This window comes from Diadema antillarum, unplaced genomic scaffold, assembly GCF_040938485.1.
Source record: "Diadema antillarum isolate AM-2024a unplaced genomic scaffold, OU_Dant_1.0 seq00000732_RagTag, whole genome shotgun sequence".
In the NCBI taxonomy this organism is placed as follows: Eukaryota; Metazoa; Echinodermata; class Echinoidea; order Diadematoida; family Diadematidae; genus Diadema; species Diadema antillarum.
The window spans coordinates 368,338-395,829 of NW_027271633.1; the positions used below are offsets into that span (position 1 = coordinate 368,338).

A 27,492-nucleotide genomic window follows, 5' to 3' on the forward strand; every position below is an offset into this window, starting at 1 on the left:
GGAATGATACTGTTTGACATACAGTAACACGTTTGCTCTATTTTGCAACATTTCACATAATTTGACCTTTCCTCATACTCAGTCATACTGTGCATTCCAGGAATGCATAATGTAAACAAGTGAGTGGTCATTGTAAAGAAAATTAATCCGGCTTTCTTATGATGTCACATTTGAATGAAATGATGTAGTTTGAAGAGAAATAATATGATACATCTAATTGGAATTGCAGGACTTTTTTTGAGGAGTTTACAAATTTAATAACAATAATTATCATTATTATTATTTATTCGACCAGGTAAAGAATATAGGATACATATCATTAACATCACAAACATGAAACAAAAACCAGAATGAACATTACAAAGGATACACTGTACTGTACACGTTACACAATGTGAAAATGAAATGAATGGAGACTACATGAGGGTCAGGGCACACAAAAGTAAGTACATTTACTATTGCCCGTAGGCATGTGAACCCACACATGTTGCCCCTAAGAAACATCTAACAATCATTAAAAATTATCACTCAACCCTTGATCCCCTTCCCCTAACTCCATAATCCTTATCAAACTTCAAAACATAAAAAACACTATACAATTCCAATATAATCATCCAACCCATGACTTCATTTATAAATATATTCATACATTAATTTCAAAAACTGAAAAAAAAATACGTCAACATAAATGTAGGAGATTCATGGATTTCCACCCGACCCCCAACCCTAAACCTCTAACCTCTTAGAACATAATCATCATTGTCGTCAGCATAAAAATAAAAATGAAGCACATGTGTACAAATCAAAACTAAAACTATAAATCAATGTGTCAAACACCGAGAATATAAACTCAGCTAACAATTAACTTGTATACTGTTACCACAACGACTCAATGTTCAACGTGAACAAATGATGAATTGTGCACACCCACATTATCATAACAGTCACATATGCCGAATTTCAAATCAATTGCCCAAAAATCTGAAAAAAAAAATTAACTGAAACCACATTATCATATGATTATCATTCAAAATATGGAGTTACCATGAAACACATTTCCCAACAATAACAAAAAAAAAAAATCAAATCTTTCACATCAAAGTAATATAATGATCACACATATCAAATCCGAAACCAAATACTCAAAAAACTGAGAGAGTCAGCCAAACCAAAATTTTTGTATAATCCTCATCCAAAACATACTGATACCATGGCAACACTTTGTTCAACAATGACAAAAAAGAATAAATGAATAAATTTTCGCATGTGCGTTCAGTGTATGTACTACAGCGGTCACATGTGCCAAGGAGAAAGACATAGATATATCTTATGCATGTGTATTATTATACAATCTTCTTCTTTTTTAAATAAAAAGTGGGAGACATGTAGGCCCACACGGTTTCATAATATAATTATTATTTACTCAACAACACTAGGTCTCTATGTTTGAATACAATGACAATAAAGCTAAACAGGCGTATAGTGGATGTGGAGCTGCTAGCTTTATTGCTATGTGAATATAGACTTTCAGCACCCAGCAGTTTACTGCAGTGAGCAGCAGTAGTTTCGCCACCAAATATGGCAACAGATTCTGTGCAAATATACACTCGGTCGGCAAATACAACAAAGGAGATATCAATGTCACGGTCGGTGGCTCAACATTATTGTATAGAAGCCGGAGTGGCCGGGTGCGTGAACACTCTACACAGCCGAGGATACGGAAGAGAACACGCTGCTTTGCTATCAAAACAATGTACCGATATGGCCATGCTCATTGATCCATAGATTTCTGCTCTTAGGTGACATCGGGATTAGTGAAAAGACTGGACGCGATACAGGGCTTATCGTGATATTTCAAGGAAATGACGCAGCACTTCGTGAAGTAGAAAAAAAAAAAGAATTAAATCTACGATTTCACCGGTAAGCTTGATCTACTGATTTATGTGGTATACATAATCTATATCGCTCCAATCTGACACTAGGAATATGGAGTGAGATCTGCAACGGTCGCTTCACCCGCGCTTGCCATCTGCTGTATACACACAGTGGCAGTCGCGCGCCTGTACTGCCTTACTTTGGCAAAAGGAAGTAAGTGACATTTTTATGGAAATTGATTTCTTTATTGATTTGGCATATTTGAGGCATGCTCTATTTTTAACAAAACTGAAAAATCCAAAAGTTACAATTTTCGTCCATTTCTGACATATTCGGGTGGCAAAAGGAAGCAAGTGCACAAAGTTACATTAAAAAATTGTAACTTGCTTCCCTTTGCCATATCATTTATATTTCCACACAATATAAAATACTTTGGCAAAAGGGAGCAAGAAACATCCTCACAGGGGCGTCACCAGCTTTTTTTTTCAAGGAGGGGGGGGGGTGCGTTTTGACAGTGAATGTAAACTGTGAGATTGTTTTTTTTTTTTTAATTGATTTATTGGCTCCTGTGTCATCATGTACATTTACACATACTCATATAGTTTACATAATACATGTGATTTTATACATACACGAATCTTTCGCTACGAAGGACTATACGGGGATACATTATGTGACGGTGTGAGATCCTCGGCGATGATCTATTCCGCTCCTTCACTGCGGAGGGTGTGGGAGGGGGATACCCTCTCCCACGGTGTATAGGAACTCTTTGTAAAAACAAGAGTGTAAAAGTCGCGCTTATAGAGCATAGTAAAAATAAATGTGGGAGGGGGATACCCTCTCCCACGGTGTATAGGAACTCTTTGTAAAAACAAGAGTGTAAAAGTCGCGCTTATAGAGCATAGTAAAAATAAATATGCTGTGAAGGACTATTACGGGGGTACATTTTATGTGACGGTGTGGTGTGAGATCCTCGGCGAGGGAGCGAAGCCACCGAGCGGGAGAGTGTGTATATAGGAGGGGGATACCCCTCCAACGGAGGGACTTTTTGTGCAAAGAAAAAAAAAAGGAGAATTGCATAACAATTACATGCGAGCGAACGGAGCGAGCGAGCTTGACAATTTTTATTTTCTACAATCCCAAACTGCGGTTTGTAGCTAGGCCTATATTTTTTCGCTTTGGAAATGCAGGGGGGGGGGGAGGGGTGCACCGGGCGCAACTGCTGGCAATTACTGTATACATGGCAGCAACATGAGGATAATGGCATAACGATTAAATGCGAGCGAGCGGAATGAGCGAACTTGAAAATTTTGACATTTTACAGTCCCAAAACTGCCGTTTTTAGGTCTATCTTTTCGCTTTGGAGATTAAAGGGGGGGGGGGTGGCGCACCGGTCGCAACTGTTGGCAATTACTGGCAGCAGCGTCAGGAGAATGGCACAACGGTAAAATGCGAGCGAGCGAAGCGAGCGAGCTCGAAAATTTTGGCACTTTACAGTAAACTAAAAATGTCGTTTTTAGCTACATCTTTTCGCTTTGAAAGTAAAGGGGGGGGGGGCGCATCGGGCGCAACTGCTGGCAATTACTGGCAGTAACATCAGGAGAATGGCTAAGCGATTAGATGCGAGCGAGCTTGAATATTTTGACATTTTACAGGCAAAAAAAATTACTGTTTGTAGCTATATTTTTTCGCTGTGGAAATTAGGCAGGGCGCACCGGGAGCAACTGCTAGCAATTACTGGCAACAATATCAGGAGAATGGGATAACGATTAAATGCGAGCGAGCGGAGCGAGCGACCTTGAAAATTTTGACATTTTACTGTCAAAAAAAAACTTCCGTTTGTAGCTATATCTCCGTTCGCTTTGGAAATTAGGGGGGGGGGGCACAGGGCGCAACTGCTGGCAGTTACTGTCAGTAACATCAGGAGAATGGCATAACAATTAAATGCGAGCAAGCGGAACGAGTGAGCTTGAAAATTTTGACACAGTCTAAAAAACTGCCGTTTGTAGCTATATTTTTTTCGTTTTCGAAATTAAGGGGGGCGCATCGGGCGCAACTGCTGGCAATTACTGGCAGTAACATCAGGAGAATGGCTAAGCGATTAGATGCGAGCGAGCTTGAATATTTTGACATTTTACAGGCAAAAAATAACTGTTTGTAGCTATATTTTTTCGCTGTGGAAATTAGGCAGGGCGCACCGGGAGCAACTGCTAGCAGTTACTGGCAACAATATCAGGAGAATGGGATAACGATTAAATGCGAGCGAGCGGAGCGAGCGACCTTGAAAAATTTGACATTTTACTGTCAAAAAAAAATTCCGTTTCTAGCTATATCTCCGTTCGCTTTGGAAATTAGGGGGGGGGCACAGGGCGCAACTGCTGGCAATTACTGTCAGTAACATCAGGAGAATGGCATAACAATTAAATGCGAGCAAGCGGAACGAGTGAGCTTGAAAATTTTGACACAGTCTAAAAAACTGCCGTTTGTACCTATATTTTTCGATTTCGAAATTAAGGGGGGGGGGGGGCGCATCGGGCGCAACTGCTGGCAAGTACTGACACCAACATCAGGAGAATGGCATAACGATTATATCGTCTGTATCACTTCAGTCAATCAATTTTCCTTGCAACGTTTTTGTTACCCCAAGGTTCCACAATTATGTTTTCTCAATTTACTTTGTTTTGATTATGCAACCTTATTCTATGTTACCACAGAAAGTGAAATGTTTATGTTCTTTTCGAAAAAAGAAATAAAGTTTGAATTGAGTAAAATGCGAGCGAGCGGAGCGAGCGAGCTTGAAAATGTTGACATTTTACAGTCTAAAAACTGCCGTTTGTAGCTATTCCTTTTCGCTTTGGAAATTAAGGAGGGGGGGGGGGGGGCGCACCGGGTGCAACTGCTGGCAATTTAATATTGGCAGCAACATCACGAGAATGACATAGCGATTAAATACGCTAAAATTTTGACATTTTATACAGTCCAAAAACTGCCGTTTGTAGCTTTGTTTTTTCCGCTTTGGAAATTAAGGGGGGGCGGTGCGCCACTGGTAGTCAAGGATGTCGGTTTATGTTCATGATTGGGGGAGGTTCTGACCAGCGAGGGGTGTCGAAGTGACCAAGCGGGGGAAGGATGTCCAAAATCTGCACTTTAGAGCATCCCCTAATTGTTTGTGTGGGTGTGTTTTATACATAGAAATGTTGGAAAATACCCCAGGTCAAGTCTTATTATTGGCAATGCAAGGCATTTTGATATAGACTATTGTCTGTAAATCAGCACTCAGTGATCTAGCTTTGATATAACGAAGTGTAAGGTACAGAGGTGTAGATTCTACATCACATTGCGCAACATTGCAGCGACTCTTTGCCGTTCGGATGTTCTGAGTACACTGCTCCATCCTCCTTATCATTCAGAATGCCAACCAGGAATCACGCTGAATCACAATCTTTTGTCGGCTCCGGGCTTTTTGAACAATGTTTCACACTATTGATGCCTCTTTAATTATTGTTAAAAGAAATCTTAGAGAGAAAAAAATAATTTCTTGCTCACCCTTTCATGTCAATTTCAAAAGCAGTTTACTAATCCTTGAATTACCATTTTCATATTTTTCTTTTTGGTACCAGCGGATGGGGGGGGGGGGGGCACGTGCCCCCCCCCCCTCCCCCAGTTACGCCACTGATTGGAGACCTATAACGGGGGAGGAGGGTGTGGGCGGGGTATCTCCCTCCCATGCGACGGAGCTTTTGCATTTTCTGAATTGATCATCCGTTGCACAATGAATGAAATATACCTCACGTATACAGTACGGTCAATATTATAGTAAACACTGTACGTATAGCATCAGTGCTGCCAGAGCCGGGGTGCGATTGTTTGTTTGTTTGTTTGTTTGTTTGTTTGTTTGTTTGCTTTTTTCCTCCTGGTGCAAAATATAAAAAAAATAGAAGAAAAATGAAAAAAGAACAATTATTTAGCGTCCGGCGTTGAGGTCGTTTGTTTGTTTGTTTGTTTGTTTTGTTTTTAGGTTCTGAAGGGGAGTGCGTTCGCACCCAGCGCACCCCCCCCCCCCTGGTGACGCCCATGTCCTCATGATATGATTGTCACTTGCTTCCTTTTGCCAATTTTCTTATGTTTGCTACAAATCTATAATACTTTGGCAAAAAGAAGCAAGTAACATACTCATGATATGATTGTCACATGCTTCCTTTTGCCAGATTTTTCATGTTTACTACAAATCTGTAATACTTTGGCAAAAGGAAGCAAGTTACATATTAATGAGTTTCTATGGGAATATTGAAATTCTTCGATTTATCATAAATGCATCACCATATTATGACTTGCACTAATACCGATATTATTTGTCTTCACAAATGTCCATGTTGACGGGCCTACCCAAAAACATATTTTCTTCATTTGTAGCATTTGTACTCGATGTCACTTGTTTCCTTTTGCCAAAGTAGGGCAGTGTATGCACGTATACTGTATACACAACTGACTGATATCGTGAGTATAGTGATGAAAATGTTTCAAAGCAATGATAAGCCCCGCGGGGTTATCGTTAACTGTCTGGTATAGGCCTATATAGGTTTGTATAACGGTCAGCCCGTTCTCGATTAATTGTAACGTCTACTTCAATACAAAAGGAAAGAAAAAAAAACCCTCTGAATTTTCTACGTAGATTATGTAAGATTTATAATAGACCAATCATGCATGCATTGGCACTCCACGTAACTGCCGCATGGGGTTGAGCAGGTTTGGCTCGTGTTTTTGGTCCAGTAGAGCATGCAAAATAATACAGGTTTTCCCGGTCAATTTCATACTTTTGTCACTCAAATTCATTAATGTGCATTCAAATTCACGCAGCGCACGCACGCGAAAATATTCGGGCATTCAAATTCAGAATCCGAGCGATCAATTTCATTTATGGGCGTTCTATTTCGTTTTCGTGAAATCAAATTCACGATTGGGCATTCAATTTCAAAGTGAGAGCACCGACTTTCCTACTCGTGCATTCAAATTCATGCGATAGTCACATGATAGTCCCAATGAGCTTGTTTGGAGCGTTCAAATTCATTTTTAGGCATTCAAGTTCCTACTTCGTGCAATCAATTTAACGAGGAAAATGGAGTAGACTTTTAGAAAGGGAAAAGGGCCAACAAAACCAATGTTGGCTTGCATATAGTGTAATTATGGTTGATTACAGGTTCTACATTGCTCTCTGTCCCTGTATTCTTTGTTTTTCATCTCAATAAATTTCAAATTGCAATGTCCAATCAGCAGTGCATCCAAACAACACAACGACTAGTAATCATATTTCTTGGTGATACTGCGTGCTGACAACGCCCCAACACCAACCACATAATCATGATAATGACAATTCATCAATTTTAAGACAAACTGACACACAATGATCTCACATAGTCCCGCAAAAGTAAATCAATAAAAGAGCAATACACAACAAACAACACGCGTATAAGATGTTAAAGTATCAGTTTCAATATAGTCGAAATTGTTTGTTTTTTCCTCGAAAGTGTCAACCAACCCTCCGTATCAAGCTCGTCTGTAGGCCTATACAGTGCCTAATTTTTGTTTGTTTGTTTCGTTTTCCATCAAACAAGATGGCTGGATAACCCATACTCAGGTGCAAAAGCTGGTCTTCCATATTATGGGTTCAGTTTGATGTTCTGCTCTTTGCGATGAATAAATGAAGTGGGATCTCTTACGTGCATGGGTTGTGACTCTCTTACACATGGGACCTCCATTTTATGTCCAATCCGAGGGACATGTGCCTGTATATTCCTATTTGCTAAGCGCGAGTTCAAAATTGTCAATGAACAGGTTGACCTCTACTGCAAAGTGAATAATCATTATTAATCCCGATATGTATATTCAAAGCCAAATGAGAAACAGATGCACACACGACCCCAAACTAACTAAATTCAGGACTTCTTTTAAATTGAATGCAGTTATTTGGAACATGGTTGCCTATTTACGAATTTGAATGACCGACGAGATTCCGTCGCCAGCTTGACATGAATTGGACTGCTCATTGATGAAATGCGTGCTCCTCTCTTAAATTTGAATGCTCCAATGGTGAATTTGAATGTTGTGATAGTGAATTTGAATGCTCCGATAGTGAATTTGAATGCTCCGACAGTGAATTTGAATGCTCGGATAGTGAATTCGAATGACCGGATTTTGAATTTGATTGCTGATTCAGTGCTGCGAGCGTGGAATGCGTGAAATCGAATGCTCGGAATAGGAACTTGAATGACAAAAGTATGAAATTGACCGGGAAAACCTATACTTTGACCGAAAGATCGGCCTGTATCTGGTCGTGGGTCGTCGGGGATATGTTCCGCGGAGACTACATTGCGTCCGCCATGGCTTCACGGAAGCCCCTCCTATGGGTGTCTATACGGAGGAGAGCGATAATAACGTCAAAATGATATAAGACTCCTCCGGATAGACGGATCTTTCTGTCTAACAAATACTACAATAATAAATGAAGGACGTTGCGATTGATGTTGATGCCAAAACAATGGCCCGAATTCACGAAGGTGGTACAATCTTTGTCCACGCATGGCTTAAACCATGGACAAATTAAGATTGTACCATTTTCGTGAATTCACGCCAATAGGTGTTACATGCACTTACTTACCAATATTTGCAGCTATGGATGGGCGTGTGACGTTTTTGTCGGTTCTGTATTGTGTAGTTGAGTTCTTCCAATGGTGCAATCAGTCCCTTTAGTCCTATACGCTCACGCACGATTCTTTTCACACTCGAAGAACAATTTATAGAGCATACGCCGTCATTGTTGAACACCCAAAACGTACCTCGTACTCTTGCGGACCATGGCACAACAAAGGTCAGTCATACAGCTACACAGCCGCGTGGTGGGTGTATGTGACCCTGCCGCATCCCATAACCAACAAAGAGTCGCCACACATGGATTTTTAGTTAAGAACATTATTCTGAAAGAACAGACTCTAAGTTTTAAAATGATGTATAACTCAATACAAATGGACTCTCCTTACCTATCTAAATACTGGAAAGAAAGGACACTCTCTGGAAAGTGTGAACTGAGAAAAGTGGCTCTGAAGTATTCTGGGTGTATTCAAGCGCTTAATCTTTACCAATCCATGGTAGGTATGGGATTAATGGAACAAAAAACAGGATGTTGACCACCGGAGCAACAACAATGAAGGAATTATCAGATTAAGCTGAAATTAGGGATGCTGAATTAACACATTTTGTAGATGATTAATGCCAATTTTCAATGCAGTAGCCTCATTCTTTCCAAAGTTATTGGAGTTGAAAGTGAAGAGTATGGACATGGTTTTTGAGAAATGAGAAGAGGGTTCTTTGAGAAACACCTATATAATCACACTTTTCCACCACAAAGTGCTCGAGAAAAACTGCTGAAAACACAAGTTCCTGTTTGTTTCATGATTCCAAACTTTGATATAATGTAGAAAAAAAGACTTTTTTTTCTTTCAGACAATATGAAAAACTCAAGATTGGTCAGGTTGACCCATTTCACCTGTTTTCAGGTCTCACACAAAATCATTGTGTGCGACATTTTGTTCGTTTTGTGATGCTCGGTCACATTATACTGAGTAATGATTCGGTCTAGCTCGAAGACCACGCAAACAGAAGACATTGATGTATACACCAACCTTGAGATCTTTCATTCGTCTCCGGTTCGCCTTCGCCCTTTAAATGCTATTGCTGTACGTCGGAAAGGTCAACCTCCCTGGTATCCATTAGTACATTTAATGTAGTTGTGAAGTCCTGCACAGCTGCGTGACACTGACCATAGACCCGCGACGAGCTGAGTTTGCTATGAACTGTAATATTGTATGGAACACTGGTTCTGTATAAGATCACAATTCCACCCACTTGTGTAGTCACGCGACCATCATAACATCAGTGTTGAAAACAGTAAATCTTTGAAAAAGAGTGCTGTCATCAGCCTAATTTCTGGGGTTAGGAGGGGATTTTGTGATGTCTATTGTGAAAACGCGCTCCATTCATGCTTTCTTTCTGTATCATAATCCTACACATATCAAGCCAAGCGAACTAATAATCGGGTGTAAAAAAAGTCCCCCCCCCCCAAAAAAAAAAAACAAAAAAACACGAAAATTAATTAAAACAAGAGAAAAAACAAAATCAAAACCGAAATGAAGTAAGAAAGGTATCCAGGAAAGGTATAAGGCCTTGGCCACAAAACTGAAGAATCCGTGGACTCTCCCACTAAAATCGACCTGTACTTAAAGTTCACATGCAGTAAAAAAAAAAAAAAAAAAATAAATTCATGAATAAACACCTCTTAAGTGTGAAGTGAATAAGGGCACTAAGTCAAGGGACTATATAACGTACAATTAAGTTGTCGTATTCATAAAGGTCCTACAGCATTATAATCAAATTCATGATTTATAATATGTCAAAGAGCCATGTAAAATAAATATATAAGGCCTATACTAACGGGTTAACAAAACTGTTTCGAACAAAACTATAATACTTCACTGCGTGCTTCTAAAATAAGGAAACTAAGCTATAAAACTTAGAAAAATCGGATATATTTGTCCCATTCATGGCACAGGTAGCACGGCTTAGCAAAGATTAAGCACTTGAATAGACCCTGAACTTCAGAGCCTCTTTTCTCAGTTCACACTTTCCAGAGTGTGTGCTTTCTTTCCAGTATTTTTATAGGTTAAGAGAATCCAATTGAATTGAGTTATACATCATTTTAAAGCTTAGAGTCTTCTCTTTCAGAATCTGCCCTTAACTAAAAATCCATGTCTGGCGACTTTTTGTTTGTTTTGTGGTGCAGGGTCACATATACCCCGATCCAGAAGATGCCAAAACCATAAATTCCAATAGCATCAGCTAAGTTGCGCAGTGCAATTGAAAGAAATAATCATTTTAGACTTACTTCCAAATAAAGCGAGCATAATTTATGTGTCATTTTTGTTTCTTTTAGGGGGTCTGTGCGTGGCACAGGGTTTCATTATCATAAGTAAAATGACAGTAATTGATATAAGGATATGGTAAGTGATGCAATGCTTAGCTGTTTAGCTGGTAATCCAACAGGTTTAAAGGCGTCGCATTGTTTTGGATGCACTCAGAGTGACTCCTCCGCGTTGAAGTTGACGCGAAACAAACTATAAGAGGTCTATCGTAATATCCGTGAAAGGAAAATGGGAGAATTGGAGAATTTATTAGAAAAGTTTCTATGCAAATAATAGTTTTTTTAACATGCCAATTTGGAAATTTAACAATGATACAGCATCCTGCTCTTACAAATTTGTCAGCAACCTACTAGCATAGCATATATAGTGTATAATGATATCCCTTTTTTGATCGAATTACACAAAAATATTTTCTACATCAAATCACAATACGTATTTAACAGAATACTTTCACATTCCATTAAAAATGCAAAGTGTTGAAATCCCAGTCAATGCACTACTTTTTTATGCTAACATTACTGCTTTTTTAGTTTGTTATATAATATTTTTTAACATAATATGCCTTCATTTCACTTACAAATTATGCAGTTCCATGTCATATTTTGGCCGTCTTCAGAAGGCAGAAAACCAAACAAACAGAAAAAAATAACAACAAACACAAATACAGCTTCATTAAATCGAGCCTGATAAGGTAACAAAGTTTTGGGAATTTAACTTTTGCTTTTGGGGTTTTATTTGTTTTTTTTTTTCTCGAATACATTCCAACTTGAAGAGAGAGAGAGAGAGAGAAAAAAGAAAAATTATCACATCACAATACTCCCCTTGATAGGTAGGGCCTTTATCAAATTGTGTATAATGATTATTATACACTCTTAAAGCATCCGAGTCAGAACTGACCCGGAACTGGGTCCGTTGAGGTCACACACCGTTCCGGGTCAAAATGACTTGAAATTTGGCCATGAAGACCCCGAATGGGGTCACCTTGACCCAATTCATGCACTCTGAATGGGTCATATCTGACCCCATTCCGTGTCATTTCTGACTCGGAACGGTGTGTGACCCCAACGGACCCAGTTCCGGGTCAGTCCTGACTCGGATGTTTTAAGAGTGTACGTATAAAAACATGTTTTTGCTCTTTAAATTATAGGAACCCCAACCCCTTTCCCCTGAAAGAGAGCATCGTTGCTTGGCTATACTGCAAGACCATAGAATTTGATAAACTGCATGGATACATCCTGTTCTTGTTGCTATATTGTGTCAAGAGGGCAACGTATAATATCTCAACAGCTCAGTGGTAGACATTGTTGTTGGCATCATCGCGTCCTCCAATATTTGAAAACGTATAAGCACTGCAAAACATCGGTGTTAGATTTGACACCTTGGGTGTTGAAGGGAACGTACAGTTCTGGTGTAGCCCTAACTTCATTTTTGTAACATTTTTGGGTGAGATGATGAGAAAACTCTTATGAAATATTATAGAGCATGGAATTCCAAGAAGAATTCAACGTTTATTTGATGAAAATTGGTTTTGAAATGGCCGAGATACCCAAAATAGAGCAATCCTAATAAAAGGTGGGACCTATTTAGTTTACTTTCTTTTTGGATGTCTCAGTCATTCCAAACAGATTTCCATCATATTAATGAACGTTGAATTCGGCATAGAAGTCAATGCTCTGTACTATTCCATAAGTGGTTTCGTGGCATCTTACAAAAAGTTAAAAGCCTAATCCTCTCCTCCGCCAATACTGTACCATCCCTTTAAATGTAACATCGATTTATAGAAGACCACACGCACAGGTGTAGAAAGTATCTTTTGATGGTGTTGAAAAGTGTTTAGCTACACTTCGTGGTGTTAATTTGACACTGTAGCTGGTGATTTTTTACACTGCGCTGGTGTTAATTCAACAGTGACACCGCATGGTGTTGATTTGATATTGCTGGTGTTAATGTCAATGGTATAACATCCGCCCAGCTTCAATAGGAGACCACACCTACTGGTGTTACTTTGGTGTAAATGACCTGTTCACACCTTTTCTTTTTTTTCCAAAAAATCGAGTACTTATCGGAAAATCTTGATCGCCTTGTTGAAATTCAAAATCAACAGGAAGAACAGTAGTAACGAAGAAACTATCAAAAAACACAATTTTTTTATATTTTGCAATGACACCCGGAGGTGTTAATCTAACACCATAAATGAGCACCGGAAATTTAACACCAGCTCGGTGTTTCATATTTAAACCGGATTTTTTTGCAGCGTAGTAGCGGTTAATTTTACTGATTCTTGAAGACATAATGGAAACCTCTAAAAGTCCAGGACCTTTTTGATTAAGGGATTGTGTTAGGATGAAATGTCTACCATTTTTTGTGGTCTAATTCTATCTTTATCAACTTGAACACGGTTTGTGTGCACTCACTCTGTATTAAAGGGATGATATAATTTTTGTTGAGATTGGGGATTCAGATTTTATCTTTTTGAGAGTTAGTTAGGAACCACTCATGAAATATAAAAGAGTATAAAATTCTGAGAGATACAACGTTTATTTGATGAAAACAAATTTAGAAATGGCTGACATATCCAATGACAGAATTTAACTATTAAAACAAAGCGATGCTATAATAAAAGGTGGGGCCCATCTTATATCAGGATCTCCTTGTTTCTGGACATCTCGGCCGTATCAAAACCAATTTCCAATCAATAATTGATCAAATAAACTTTGAATTCCTCGTAGAATTGTACGTTCTTTCATATTTCATAAGAACTTTCTCATTATCACACCAAGAAGTTCGAAATCTGCTGAAGTCCAATCTCAACGAAAACTATGCCAATCCTTTATGGTTTAGTTCCTGTGGTTGTACAAGACTTTATTGACCATTTTCCTTTTCTATAGGCCTCTAACCAGAGCACAGCCTGTGACGGACAGAAATGGGTGCCAGTGGTAGCTCGAGCGCCGTAACAGTCGGGGAGCACTCCGCCCTGCCAGTCGACGCGGTACCGTATAAGGGAACGCGCCTTCAGTATGACATCATTGGCATCAAAGCCATAGGAATCACACGAATGGGTGAAGAATGTAGTTTTTTACTCATTTTAGAATAGCTTCTTAGTCTAGAATTCTTCATTCGTAGTCTTTCACTGTCACAAAACCTTGAGGAATGCGCAAGGATTAATTTGTTCAATCCCATTTATACTGCAGCAAAGGCTTACAAAAGGCTTACAAGAGTTTGAGTAATGATTTTGATGGATGGTTTGAACACCCTGATTTAAACAATGTCTTGTTAGGGAGAGGCACGGGAACAATGACATAACAATAAAAAACGCTGCAGATCAATTAATCGGGACAAAGTAAAATAATTTGAAATCAAGCATTCATTAATCCTAGCCAGGCCGGGCTTTTTGGGCTGTTCTGTCAAATGGCTGGGGGAGGGTTGACTCGCCCCCCCCCCCCCCCCGAGATTTCGGCCGTCTATCCAGCAATCGCCATGAAAATTGGCACATACATTACCTGTAGTGGAGTAATCTACCAAACTGTAAAACAAGAAATGGAAATTTTCATTATATCAATTAATGATGCTTAACTATGCATAATCAAACATCTTGCTCCAAAATAGACAATAAAGCTCCTAGAATCCTAATTTTGGTGATAATATTCTTTGCAGCATTCTTAGCAATGTATTTGAAAAAAAAATCTGGCATCAAAATTAACTTCTTATGTATTGTATTATTCAATAGATTTCTTATGTATTTCTTTGTCGTTCGGCCTTTTGGTTTATATATATATATATATTTTTTTTTTTGCAAAATTTATGACAGAACCTATTTCAAGCATAATTGTGCTAAAAAATAATTGATTTCAGCCAATGAAAGTGAAGATAAACATAACTTTTTTAATATGGTGAGGAAACTCCATTAACATTTTGTATAGACTTTGTACAGAAAATCACGTTTTTCAGCCATTTTCCGTCTGACAGGCATGTATAAAAGGTTGTGCAGCATCGTAACCGTATGGCCGATTTTCATAAAATGGTGTCATAACATGTGCGACACTTGATAGTATAGTCAGCGAACGGCGCGGTCAAAAAAAAAAAAAATCGCGCGGCGGAATAGTCTTGGAAAATGTCGAGGGGGTTGATTCGACCCCCGGCCGTTTTAGGGTTAAAGAGTAATAGAATAAGCAAAAACAAACGAAAACAAAATACAAATTAACCATGTTTTGATTTTATATTTTGTACCCTGACAGGCCGAAATCTAAGGATTGACCTGACCCCCTACTTCGAGCTCTTCAATGATCCATACCAAAGAGGTTTTCGCGTGGTCGTGCTCAAGTGGGTGCCAGGATTGCAGCAAAAACTACACGTGCAGTACGGCATGGAGAGGCGATACTACATCTTCTTTCAGGCAATACTCGTTAAACCAGAAGACTCGTAAGTCATGATGCACGCATGCGCACGTTGTGCGAAACTTCTTGAGGCCCGTTTAAGGTTATTGGAAAATGCGATGAACAGAGAGAAAATCCATGGCAATGAACGACTTATTTTGGCGGTTGCTGTCATGGCTATGATACAATAATTTCATTGATATCTCTTCGTCAAAAACCGGCCCTCGATTCTGCGCATTTGTGTAAGTGGAAAAAAATTACCACCCCATGCCCAAGGGCCTGTTTCAGGTACACAGATTGTTAAGATTGATCTTACGATTGATGCGACTGAAAAAGTTACGCGCGATATGCTATCAAATCTGTACTTAAAATCAAGCGTAAGTATCTTTACGATGTACACTTACGTTCTGTTGGGGGGGGGGGGGTCGAGCGCTGTGGCATTTGGGTAAGACTCCTGACTCCCAATCGTAGGACCCGAGTTCGATTCCCGCCCAGGGCTTATGTCCTTGGACAAGATGATTAATATGTCCCTCTCGATCTATATTATTGGTGTATATAAATGGGTACCTGGCAACGCCGCGCTGGGGTAACAATGATAATGGTAGGGAGCTCTGGTAGAGCAGTGGCAACACTCAAGAGGCTACCTTCGACAAGACCTTATTATCATTATTATCACTATTGATCTTATGCTCGATTCACTGAGTTACGTCCAATACATCAAGCGTAAGATCAATCGTAACTCTTTATGAAACAGGCCAGAGTAACAGAAAACAAACAGTCCGATAGGCTAGTAAAAGTTTATCTGTAGATTATAATACTGTAAATATTGCTATTGGGCGTAATTAGAATTAATCAGAGTAAAAAGTAAAAGGTAAAAAGAGTTTCAAAGAGCTTATATTCGGAATGGAGAGGAAGTACAAAATCTCGTGAATTTGTGATCATATGGAATGAAAACACCAAAATGAAACAAACAAACAAACAAACAAACGAACAAACAAACAAACTTATGTTTCATGTGAATGGTTTTCTGACAGTCGTCATTTAGTTGCTTTGTTATAGAAGCTCTTGAGATTTGCATTACATTATTCCATTCATTCTTTCATTTTTCTATTTCCAACAAAAACATACAAATATTTCACAGAAATTGAATACTTATAGATTTCATCATGATACATAATAAAGGATAAGTTTACAAAAATGTTGTAACTATACGGAAATGCTGGAAGTGGGAAGGCAATGGGGAGGCATGGGGAGGAATGCTAAAAAGTATAGCGCTTGTAGGGTGCATTCCCCCTACACGTTATACAATTCCATGGTGATCGGAAAGAAATCTCCCATATCTAACAAAGCATTTCTTGAAATTATGATTAAGGGAATTTAGTAATTTCTGGGCCCTGTTTCACAAAGCAGTTCGTAAAGTTACGCACAACTTTACGAATGAATTAGATATGGCAAGCCAAGTGGGTTTTCTAATCATTGTTAATGAAATCGAAATTTGCAGATGATAATGATTATTCTTACATGTTAACACATACACACGTGATTAGTTGAAAGTGGATTGTTTGCCATGGTAAAGATGAAATATTGACATACAGTCGTACTTTATAAAAACGTAAAGAAAAAAATGCACTCCCTTTGGCACTTCATATTCCAGTCGGTCGTAAAGTCCTGCGTAACAGCTTTTTGAAACGGGGCCCTGGTGCAGCTTTGTGGTAATCCCATTGAAATGAAGCTTGTTCAAGTTCTACAATGAGGAAACGGTGACCACACGAGAAAAAGGGGGAAAGCATGCAACTATAAAATTATTATCGCTTGGTTTAGGAACTTCCTCTCATGAGGAATTTTTATCGCTTTTATCACGTTTGTCTTCATTTCTCCTTTATTCTTTCCCGCTCTGTCTGTTTGTCTGTCTGTCTGTTTGTCTGTCTGTGTCTTTATGTCTTTCTTCTTCTTCGGCTGCTCCTCGTCCCGCTGGAATCAAACACAATCGCAGTCCTTCAGCTCCAATTGGCCAGGTGAAATTTGCACAAGTCTCCATCTGCATCAAAGATGACTTGCACCCAGTAGGAGAGAATGTAACATACGCGAGTGAAACCGCCAACCTCACCGACTTCAACACATTGGTAAAACGTTCATTTTTTTTTTTTTTTTTGCATTTCATTCGGTGTTACATTGTGTCTGCATGTTCTTACTGGTGGAATTACGAGGATTTTTTTTTTTGTATTTTGTCTCTTTTTTTGTTTGTTTGTTTTTTAGAGTCGAAGTATTTGTTTGAATATTCAAAGATACAATATTGAACTCAATATTCATTTGACGATCTTTCAAAGAATAGTCCAGATTTCTTTGATTCGAGTAACAGATCCAGACAGGCAAATATCTCATCTGAGCTGGAACTAAGACTACACACACACACACACACACACACACACACACACACACACACACGCACAAACACATGCACTAACTCACACATTCTATTATATATATAGATACATATTATACTTTTTGAAGAGTTTTGTCACAAAACGAGCTAACTTCATTGTTGTTAACCCTATTAAGCCCAAGCTATTTTGACCCCTCACAGGCCCAAGGGGGGGGGGGGGGGGGGCACATTGTGGCCCCCCCCCCCCCTATATAACTTTTTTATTATTTGATGTATCATCATCATATTTGGCATTTGGGTAGAGTAACTCATACTCTACATGACCGTACATTCGAATTTTCACAAGGTCACCCATGGAGGGCGCTATTTACCAAAATATAAAGAAATACATAGGAAATATGCTAAAAACACTGATTTTTCTGTATAATTTCTTTATCCCCATTATGTATGTCATATTATACACCAATCATTTTCATATTTGCCACAAATGATAAGCAAGTAAAGTTTTATTATTTGTTATGGTTGAAATTTCTCAAGGTCACCACACGGGGGCGCTATTCATATCAACATAGTGATACATTATGAGACCTGAGATGAAATGTTTGGGATGGGTACATGTATAGTTATGACATTTCATATTTGCATGATACTGGAATTTTGAGATTGCACATTAATAATATGATAAACTAATGATATTAGAGGCATAACTTGGGTGAAGGAATCAAAATAACTCAAAATATAAGGGCAATCTTTAGAAAATATCATTGTTTTCAATTATCTCTATTATATCTATTGTTTTATGCATTTGTCACATAAAAACAAAGGACCAGGACCATAATTACTTCAAATTTTGCTCATTCAACAAATTTCAGTCAAGAAACACCCATTTCATACACTGTAATGCTGTTAAATGAAATGGGAACAGAAAAAAAGATGTAAAATCTGATTGACATGGTTGTCAGTTTATGGTTGCCATGGTAACCAGCAACATCAAATATAGCTAAATTATATATCATAATGTTTGCAATAAGATTTTAGGAAAAGTCACCAAATTTGGTTGAAATCGGATTAAGGGCGAAGGAGTGGCAAACGAAAATCTGGTAGGGTGGGCACAATGTGCCCCCCCCCCCCCCTTGGGCTTTATAAGGTTAAGCTGAGATATTTGTTATTAAAGCTGCTAAAAAAAAAGAAAGTAATAAGAAAATACAGCATATTTGTAATCATAACTTCTAGAATATGCCTTGTTGTACACGAAACACATAGGCCTTCTTCCGAGTGAAAATATTTACCTGCAAATGCTAAATGATAAATAATTTTAGATAGGCATCACGCAGAGACACAAAAATCGAATGAAAAACATAGACGACACAAAATGACTCAATGAAGTTAAGATGTAAAAAATGAAATAGATGCAAAACGATAAAATCTTATTTGGTATGTGTTCGTACTCTGCCACTAAAATGTTTTAAAGTACTTAATGGAATTCAGATGGAACATTTCCAGGAAGGTCCTTGAATTTGTGATAATTACATGATTCAGCAATTCCACAATTTTAACTCCTACTCCAGACCTGTTTAAAAAATTATTGCCTGGTTACCCATTCCGGCGATATCTTAATCATAGAACAGCCCTCTCCGATTCGATTCCATTCTAGCAAAATGAAAATTTAGTTTAAAGATTTTGATACACGTATACATGAAAGGCTTATACTTTGATAACTAACAAATAAACAAAATTAGAAAAAAATTGTGGATTTACTTGGATTCCTATATATTTCGCCCTGTAAAAACAAAAGAATATATTACCGAGCAATATTCACCCTTCTTTGTCTTCGTTCATACCAGATTGAATCAGAGGCGCACAGCGGATACGAGCTAGTCTCATTTCAAGGCATTTCATACTCTAAGGATAAACTCTCTAAAGACTCCAAGAACACAAGTGAGCATACAAGTTTCTCTCTCTCTCTCTCTTTTTTTTTTTTTTTTGGTTTTGTTTGTTTTGTTCTTTAAATGTAAAAACAATCGGTACAATGTTTGAAATGTTACTGTATATCTAACTCACTCCAAATCCAATCAAATTTTCTTTTAACTCTCTTAAGGGGTATTTGCTTTCTCCTGCCATGGGTATGATGTTTGTAGTTTAGGTTGATAATGAGTGAAATTGGAGAAATTGTTTATAAAGTTAGTGTAATCATGTTAATAATACATTGATTTTGATCAAACTTACATTGCGGTTCTTTTCGCGTATAATATGTATGTGACGCATGAAAATAAAAAGACAGATGATGGCATTATGGCATACGGAAGGCGCATGACTCAGAACTAAAGATTGCTTACCAAGATATAACATTGATTTTGTGTGCGTCTGTTACTGATCAGTCTTACGCCATTGATGGGCAATACCACTACTAATGTGTTGTTCCGACTGAGGTAAATAAAACGTTAAAAAGAAGAAAACTTTAGATTTCAACATTTCCTTGATTTTTCTTTTAATGCGCACGGCAAAAGTTCTTTTTTTTTCTTCTTCGTCCACCTATCATAATAGCCACTGAGTGGTAAAGTTAATAATTCATCACCATTTCCACTGCTTCATAAATTCATTGTATACTATAAAAATGTGTGTATCTGGCTGGCTTGTTGTTGAGTGAAATGGAACAAATACAATGTTTTGAAAGTGGTGGAAACGAAAACATTAGGGATGTGCTGGATATAACGTGAGCCTTTTTTAGAACTATATGATTTCATTTTTACCATTTATATCTTGCGATACAGATCTTTTGATGCAGCTAGTCTTTCACAAGTCGTCTGCGCTTCAGTCGAATCCTTGCGTCTACCAGTCGCTTGTAATTCCCGTCACCTACACGACTGTCGAGAGGATGCGTGTCTCACGCCGCCGAATTTACGGGCTTGCAAGCGATGTCTTTCCGCAATTGCAGAACATGCTGCAGCAGGGCTGGAAAATCGTGGATGTCACTTACCTCAGCTCAAAACTCCAAGGAGGTAAATATTATTAACATTCTGTCCATATTCCAATGAGTGTCATAGATTGAGACTGTAGAGGGCGCTGTTTTGTCTATGAGCACAAATGGTATTGAGTTTGATCGCAATACACTCAATTCGTGTCAATTTGGGATATTTGCGATAAAAGCTGCGTTAACAAGAAAGCAATATGATAACAAAAAAGGAACATTTTGATTATGATTTCAAGAATATCCCTTGTTATGATACAAGTGGGATATCACGGCAATGGCTTCATTTTGCATTTTCTGATGATGGGCAGGGCTTACTTTAAAATGTGTAAAAATTGTCCTTATCCTAATTTGCGACCATTATAGTTTTCATAGTAAATAGGATTCACTCGCTGTAAATAAAGTGATGGACCAGCCTGATCCCGGCTTTCGAGCTTGTTTAAAACTAATTTGGTGTGGTTGATAAAGCCAGGCTTACACCAAAGCCAATTCTCCAGAATAAATTTGTACCGATTCTGTCCGAATATGGCCTGAATCGGATGGATTCGGTGGATTAGGAACCTATTCGTCTCTGATTCGGGGAGCTCCCCGAATCAGAGACGACTAGTTTCCGAATAGGTCCCAAATCAGAGCAGAATCGCAAATCTGGCTATATTCGTGAGGCTACTCGGGTCATTCTGACCGCTCATTCGGCCTATCATATTTGGCTGCTATTAGGCCGTATTCTGGCCTGTTCGGCTCACTCGCCTGTATTTTGCTCTCGATTCGGGTAACGATTCGGATGGATTCGGGCAGGTATTCGGGGCATTCTGGAAAGATTCGGCTCTATTCGTGATATTCGGGTTTATTTGGCTAGATGATTCGGGCCGTTACTCCCCTAATGATACGAATAGGCCCGAATCTGCCCAGAATGTCCCGAATGCCTCCCCGAATCCAAACGAATTCCATTCGAATACATCCCGAATGTGGCCAGAATGAAATTTGTCGGGGCCACATTCGGGAGTAGTTTTGAGGGTATTCGGATGGTTTTGAACATTTGAAACCAGCCGAATCCCTCCACGAATGTTTCAAAATCCAAATACACCTCATTTAGAGGACAAGCTTTCTTTTCAGTTTTTTTTTTTTTTTTGTTGGGGAGGGGGGGGGGTTGTTTCGGCATAGATCGAAAAGCAAAAAAAGAAACATATGAAATATTTTAGTCTAATAGAAGTCTTTCTTTTAAAACTCCGATCGGAGGTTTGGAACAGAGAACAATGGGTTAGAACCAAAGAATCCAAGGATCTCCCAATATGCAAATTTCAGGACTAGAGTGAAATAAGTTGGTATATACCTAGATAATAAAAAAAGAAATCCACCGAATTTTTTGTGTGTGTCATATTTGTTTTTTATTCTTAGCACCTTTATGTCCGTGAACGTTATCATTATACAGGTATAAGATCCACAATGCACTTCCGTCCATAGTGGAGTGTTTACATAAATTCAATATTCACGAGACCGTCAGACAAATTTAGGGGGAGGTATATATTGTTGGGGTCATGCGAGTCCGACACTCACGAGTCATACGGCCCACGAGCTCTACATAGGAAAGATCCATGAGTCATAAGCCCACGAGTAACAGCCTAAGAGTCATACGGCTCATGAGCTCAACACTATAGGCAAATAAGGCCCTTCTATCCGACACTTGGCAAACAAGGCCCATGAGACCGACACTGCGTGCCGATGTAATGTCGGTCTCGTGGTCGTTTTTTGCCTTGTGTCGTACTCGTGGACCTTGTTTACCTTAACAATGTCGGACTCATAGGCCTTTTTGGCCTCGTGTGGAGCTCGTTGGCTGTATGACTCGTGGGTGTCGGACTCGTGGCGTGCATCCGTTTTGTTTTGTGTAATATACTGGGATTGGATTTTTCCTTTTATGGAGGAAATAATTTGCCAAGTGGCAATCGTTTCGGGCGACGCAGTCATGAGCATGGTGTGGAGTTACGCTGTGGCCTAGTGATGAAGACCCCGGACTCTAAATCCTAGATTCTCTGGTACCAGCCCACCAGAAGCAGCAGCGATAGGCAAAGAACTTCACAGGTCCCCTCTTGTCTAGTCTTTTAGAGGGAAGTTTAAACCTTTCGTTGACAATGAGGCAAATGTGCACAAATATCACAGATATAACTGATATGGACAAGAAATTAATGTAGCACTCAGAGAGTTAAGCCGTTCCTGTGGTTTCTTGCATACAAGCATTCACTTTACTTTCTTCGCGGCCACGTTAAATAAGTGTAAAACTTCATCAGATAATCTCATTCGATCCAACCAGTAAACGTTATTCCTTCGGTCCCTTGTTTCACAAAGCCTTCAACCCATCGGGGGACAACATCACCTTCAACACCATGTGGGTCTTTTCGAAGAGAGCGGCAGGGTCGGCCTCTAAACAACAAGCGTGGGAATGTTCGATTGTCAAGTACTCACATCACATCAAGGTTGGACTCTATGTTTCTGGTTTACTTGTTTTTAGCGTATAAGACAATAATAGATTAAACTTATATGTGCGTGTGGGTACAACAATTAATTACCTCTCTTTTTTTTCTCAGTTGGATAGCCACTTCACTTCGCTTTCAGAGCGAGAAAATGCATAAGATAAGCGTAACAATAACAATAAGCGTAACAATCTATAAGGAATTCATCAATCATGTTAAAACAAAGGATGAACTTGAGTAGACCACGTGACCAACATGGTCCATCGATTATCACCAAGGAAACCATCTATTATAATATTTTGCATCTATGTATTCATAATCTTTTCTATTATTGCTAAATACCACTTCTGCTGTCAAGTGGATGATACTGCCAAGCACCGTTTATTATAAGGATCACTTGAATAATCGTTACATCACAGATGCTTATCTCAGTGAATTAAAAAACCAAAAATGCCTGTTGATATAAATGAGCCTATTCTGCTCATGCGCAAAGTGGAACCCCAAATTTGCATATTATCATTTTATTAAACGTAGCCCCCCTCCCCACTTCTCTCTCTCTCTCTCTCTCTCTCTCCCTTAATTCTCTGTCTCTGTCTCATTCTGTTTTATACAATAACTAAGCGACTCCCGAACTAACGAAATCCTCGGGACCGGGTTTTTTTTTCCGTTATACAGAAATTTCGTTATAGCTGAAGAGTAGGGCACATTAGGGTATACTAATGATTTTTATAATCTTTTGATCTGCATTTCTATTTTATTGTGACGAGAATTTCGTTATAACCGTGTTCGATGTAACGGGAGTGCACTGTACAGTGTGTATCAAAAAATAATCCAACTTTGGAGTGCTACTATTTTAAAATTGTCGTCTGTGGAGAGTGCAATTTGTTGGTTGTGAGTAAAGGGGAACTCTTCCTCTTTCCATTGATACCTAATTATGTTGACAAACGTCATGCATGACTGAGCACATGAACTTAAAAGACAGCAATGACAAATTGCACTTTTTTCCAAGTTTGCGTGTTATTGTGACGGAACAGTGCATGTCTTTAATATACTGCATGGATTCTCTGTCAATGAAGGTGGTCAAATCATCAGGCCAGCCTGCCCGACTGCTACTTCGTGTTTAGAGTTCCTTCTAAGCTTGTATTATCCATAACCTTCAACATGGTCGCAATGTCGATAACTTGGTCCTTCTCATAAAGGCTAGACCATTTTCCATTTTTCTCTCTTCATATTCCAGACAAGGTTTGTTGCTGTGAGCTATGTGTTGAATATGAACAGAGAAAAATGGACTGTTTGGGTTGGCCTCTGTGGGATTGACCAACTTTATCGGACAGGTGGCTATGTTGAAAGGTTATGAACCATGACATGTTACGAAAAACTCTAAACAGAAACCTGCATTCGTACAGGCTGGCCCATTTGGCCCCTTTCATTAACAGATCTCTTCCATTGCAGTGAGACATGCATTAATTGTTCTTTCACAATAACAACACACAAACTTGGAAAAAAAGTGCAAATTGTCATTATTGTCTTTAAACTTCACGTGCTCAGTTATGCGTGACAATTGTCAACACAATTAGGTACCAATGGAAAGAGGAAGAGTTTTCCTTTCCTCACAACTCAACATTGCGCTCTCCATAGCAATTATGACAATTATAACAGAGTAGCCCTCCAAGGTTGGATTACCGGGCTTATTCTTCATTTTTTTTCTTCTTTTTTTTTTTTTTTTTGATACGCACTGTATACCGTCTTGTATCGATGAAACATTCTAACAGGTGTCCGGCGGAGGGAGGCGTAGTACCACCACGTGGTTGCCCATCATGGAGGAGATGGGAGGTAGGGGATGGGAGCTAGCTGCTATCCTGGACACAGCGGAAAGCAGACAAAGCGGCTTTGGAGCCTTGCAGACTCTACTTCTGGTCTTTCAGCGGCCATCGTTGTAGTCTAGCTTGCAGGCCATCTGATGGCTGTAATACTAGTAATTTGCTTCCCAGATTTAGTTACTGCAACGCCCTCTATAGCCCCAGTCATTTAAACACGGATCCTCAAGGATCTACATGATGATCCGGCGAGATCCGGGATAGTTTCGCCCTGCAGGATGGAGCGTCGACAAGCGGTGATGACAATTGGCCTACCCACGGTATCATCACGGCAGCTACACGGATAAGGCCGAGCATCTACACGGCGCTTACACGGACCAACACGGCAGCTACTCGGCGGCCACACGGACCATCTCGGATTGCTCTGCCAACACGGCAGTCCCCGGATGACGCCGGATGTTTTTGACCTCCAAAAGTTGCCGTGTTGGCCTCCCGGGTGTCCAAGGATGCCCAAGGCGTCAACACGGATCTCTCCCCGGATCATCCGGGGTGCTCCGGCATGTCTATGTGATTGGGGCTTATGCTAGAGACGGCGAAATACGTAGCAGGTTGCCTTCGGGAAAATGGCGACTCCGTAGCGGGCGAAGACTTCGTCGCCGCATTTTGTGGCAGGGACTAAAGTTGGCATGAGGGTCTGAAAATTTGATTACCTTCGTTGTAGGACTCATTTTATAAAATACGCAGGGGAACCTCGTTATATCGAGGACCTAATAAAAATAATGGACATCAGTTGCCTTGTTATATCAGGCTAATCAGGGTACAAAAAAGTGATAAAAAGTTGGAACCTGCCAAATAATCTCGTTATAAGAGGGTTTGTTATGTCCCAGCTCGTTATAATGATGTTCCGCTGTACTGTATTTACGATTTACGACACAGTAAACACTGAAATAATGTTTTCACAATTATATGATTATGTTCAGTTTTCTACGGATATTTGGTATATAGCTTGCAGAGGTTGAGATATTTATACAATCATTATTCATTTTCTTTTGACAAGTCCAATGTGTAGCAACTACGTATGTCGAAAATGAATAAGCACCTCTATGTGCCACGTTCGCACGTCCGACTCAGTCGACGGCGTGCCAACTTCGCATATTCTGCTCAACAAACAAAGCTGCCAAAACCGATCGATAAATCGCTAATCACTGCTAATCCCGCGGCACGATGAAAGCGTTCTTCGTGCTTTTGTTCCTCTCATATACGGCTTGCATTCTATGTGGTAATTGACAATCAAGTGGTGTTCCAAACTAGATTTGCTCGTACATTCTAAGTTTCTGTCACGGTTTTATCTGCAAAAGTCATGCCTTTATACGACGAAATACTGCTCATGCACAATCAATACATGCAGGGCGGCGCAGCCGTGGGGGCCGTGGGGGCTCGGGCCCCCAAACTTTTTGTGCACCATACAAAGGAATACATAAGGTGTCATCACTTTGAGCCCCCACACTGTTTTCAACCCGGAAGTACGTAAGTGGCACTAAAATGGGAGGGGAGAGATGAGCCGAGGACCTTTTTTTTTTTTTTGCTTGTCAGCTGAAGAAACCCGGAAGTGGACGGGGACGGGGAGAGATGAGCTGAGGACCTTTTTTTTTTTTTTTTTTTTTTTTTTTTTTTTTTTTTTTTTTTTAACGTTAGCTCATGAAACCCGGAAGTGGGCCCCCACACTTTTGAAAACACTGCGCCGGCCCTGACATGTACTTAGAAGAAAGAAGATATTTCCTTTGCTTGTCCTTTTCAAAAAAAAGTCTCAAACAAACCAGTCAAACTGGTTCATTAATTACGACAAACTCGTAGTTTTCAAAAGATAAAGATGTAAAACCAACAGGATGAAGCAAAGTCCTATTCCGTACATGGAATTCGGTTATATGATACACAGTAAAGCATCAGTATACCAATCCCTTTCTTTTAATGATCACTCGTTGCTTATGTTAATTTGTTTGAAGATGTGCAATATTCATCTGTTAAATGTCTAGTCTATAATTATTGACCTACCACGCATTTTTCGTGTCAATTGGCACTTTTTTCCTCTTCCTCTTTTAGTATGTTTGTTTTCTTCTTCGTTTTTTTATACAGCACAATTATTAACTTTGAGTCCAACCCCTCATGGCAAAATTTCCCCATACCAAAGAAAATATGGCGACTCTAAAATACAAGCTTGGCTTTTCAGCATATCTCCTTCATTTCCTGCAACTTTGATTTTAATTCAATTTCATCTGCCTTTGTGATACGTAGTATTGTTACTTTCACTACTTTTCTATACATTGTACTGATATTGTGTTATGTGTGTATGTAAATGTTTTGCATTGTTGGAAATGAAATAAATGAAATGAAATAAAATAATAATGATGAAAATTCAAGATAACAAAATAACAAAAATATCAAACGTCTAGATAATATATAGAACTAAAATAAAGTAACAGAAAATACAACAACAATAATGAGTCAGATGAACTTGTGGTTCTAAGAACGTTCTGTACGTTATGCACAAATTTATACGCGGTGGTCGTATGCAAGTCTAATTTTGTCTATACAGGCACACGTTGTCGAAAGGAGATACAACAATAATCAGAAAGAGAGAG

General features: G+C 39.2%; 1 protein-coding gene across 1 annotated transcript in view; it reads left to right on the forward strand.

Annotated features, from left to right (window-relative positions):
- The window catches only part of LOC139738263 (uncharacterized), a 52,329-nt gene extending 26,791 nt beyond the window's left edge, over positions 1-25,538 (forward strand). The window contains exons 2-8 of the mRNA XM_071648912.1: positions 13,736-13,906; positions 15,083-15,266; positions 17,214-17,343; positions 19,448-19,541; positions 20,375-20,602; positions 22,912-23,039; positions 24,809-25,538. Coding sequence (XP_071505013.1) covers positions 13,771-13,906; positions 15,083-15,266; positions 17,214-17,343; positions 19,448-19,541; positions 20,375-20,602; positions 22,912-23,039; positions 24,809-24,976 — 1,068 coding nt within the window. The 5' untranslated portion in view covers positions 13,736-13,770 and the 3' untranslated portion in view covers positions 24,977-25,538. The remainder of the gene's footprint in view (positions 1-13,735; positions 13,907-15,082; positions 15,267-17,213; positions 17,344-19,447; positions 19,542-20,374; positions 20,603-22,911; positions 23,040-24,808) is intronic.
- The last annotated feature ends 1,954 nt before the right edge of the window (positions 25,539-27,492 follow it).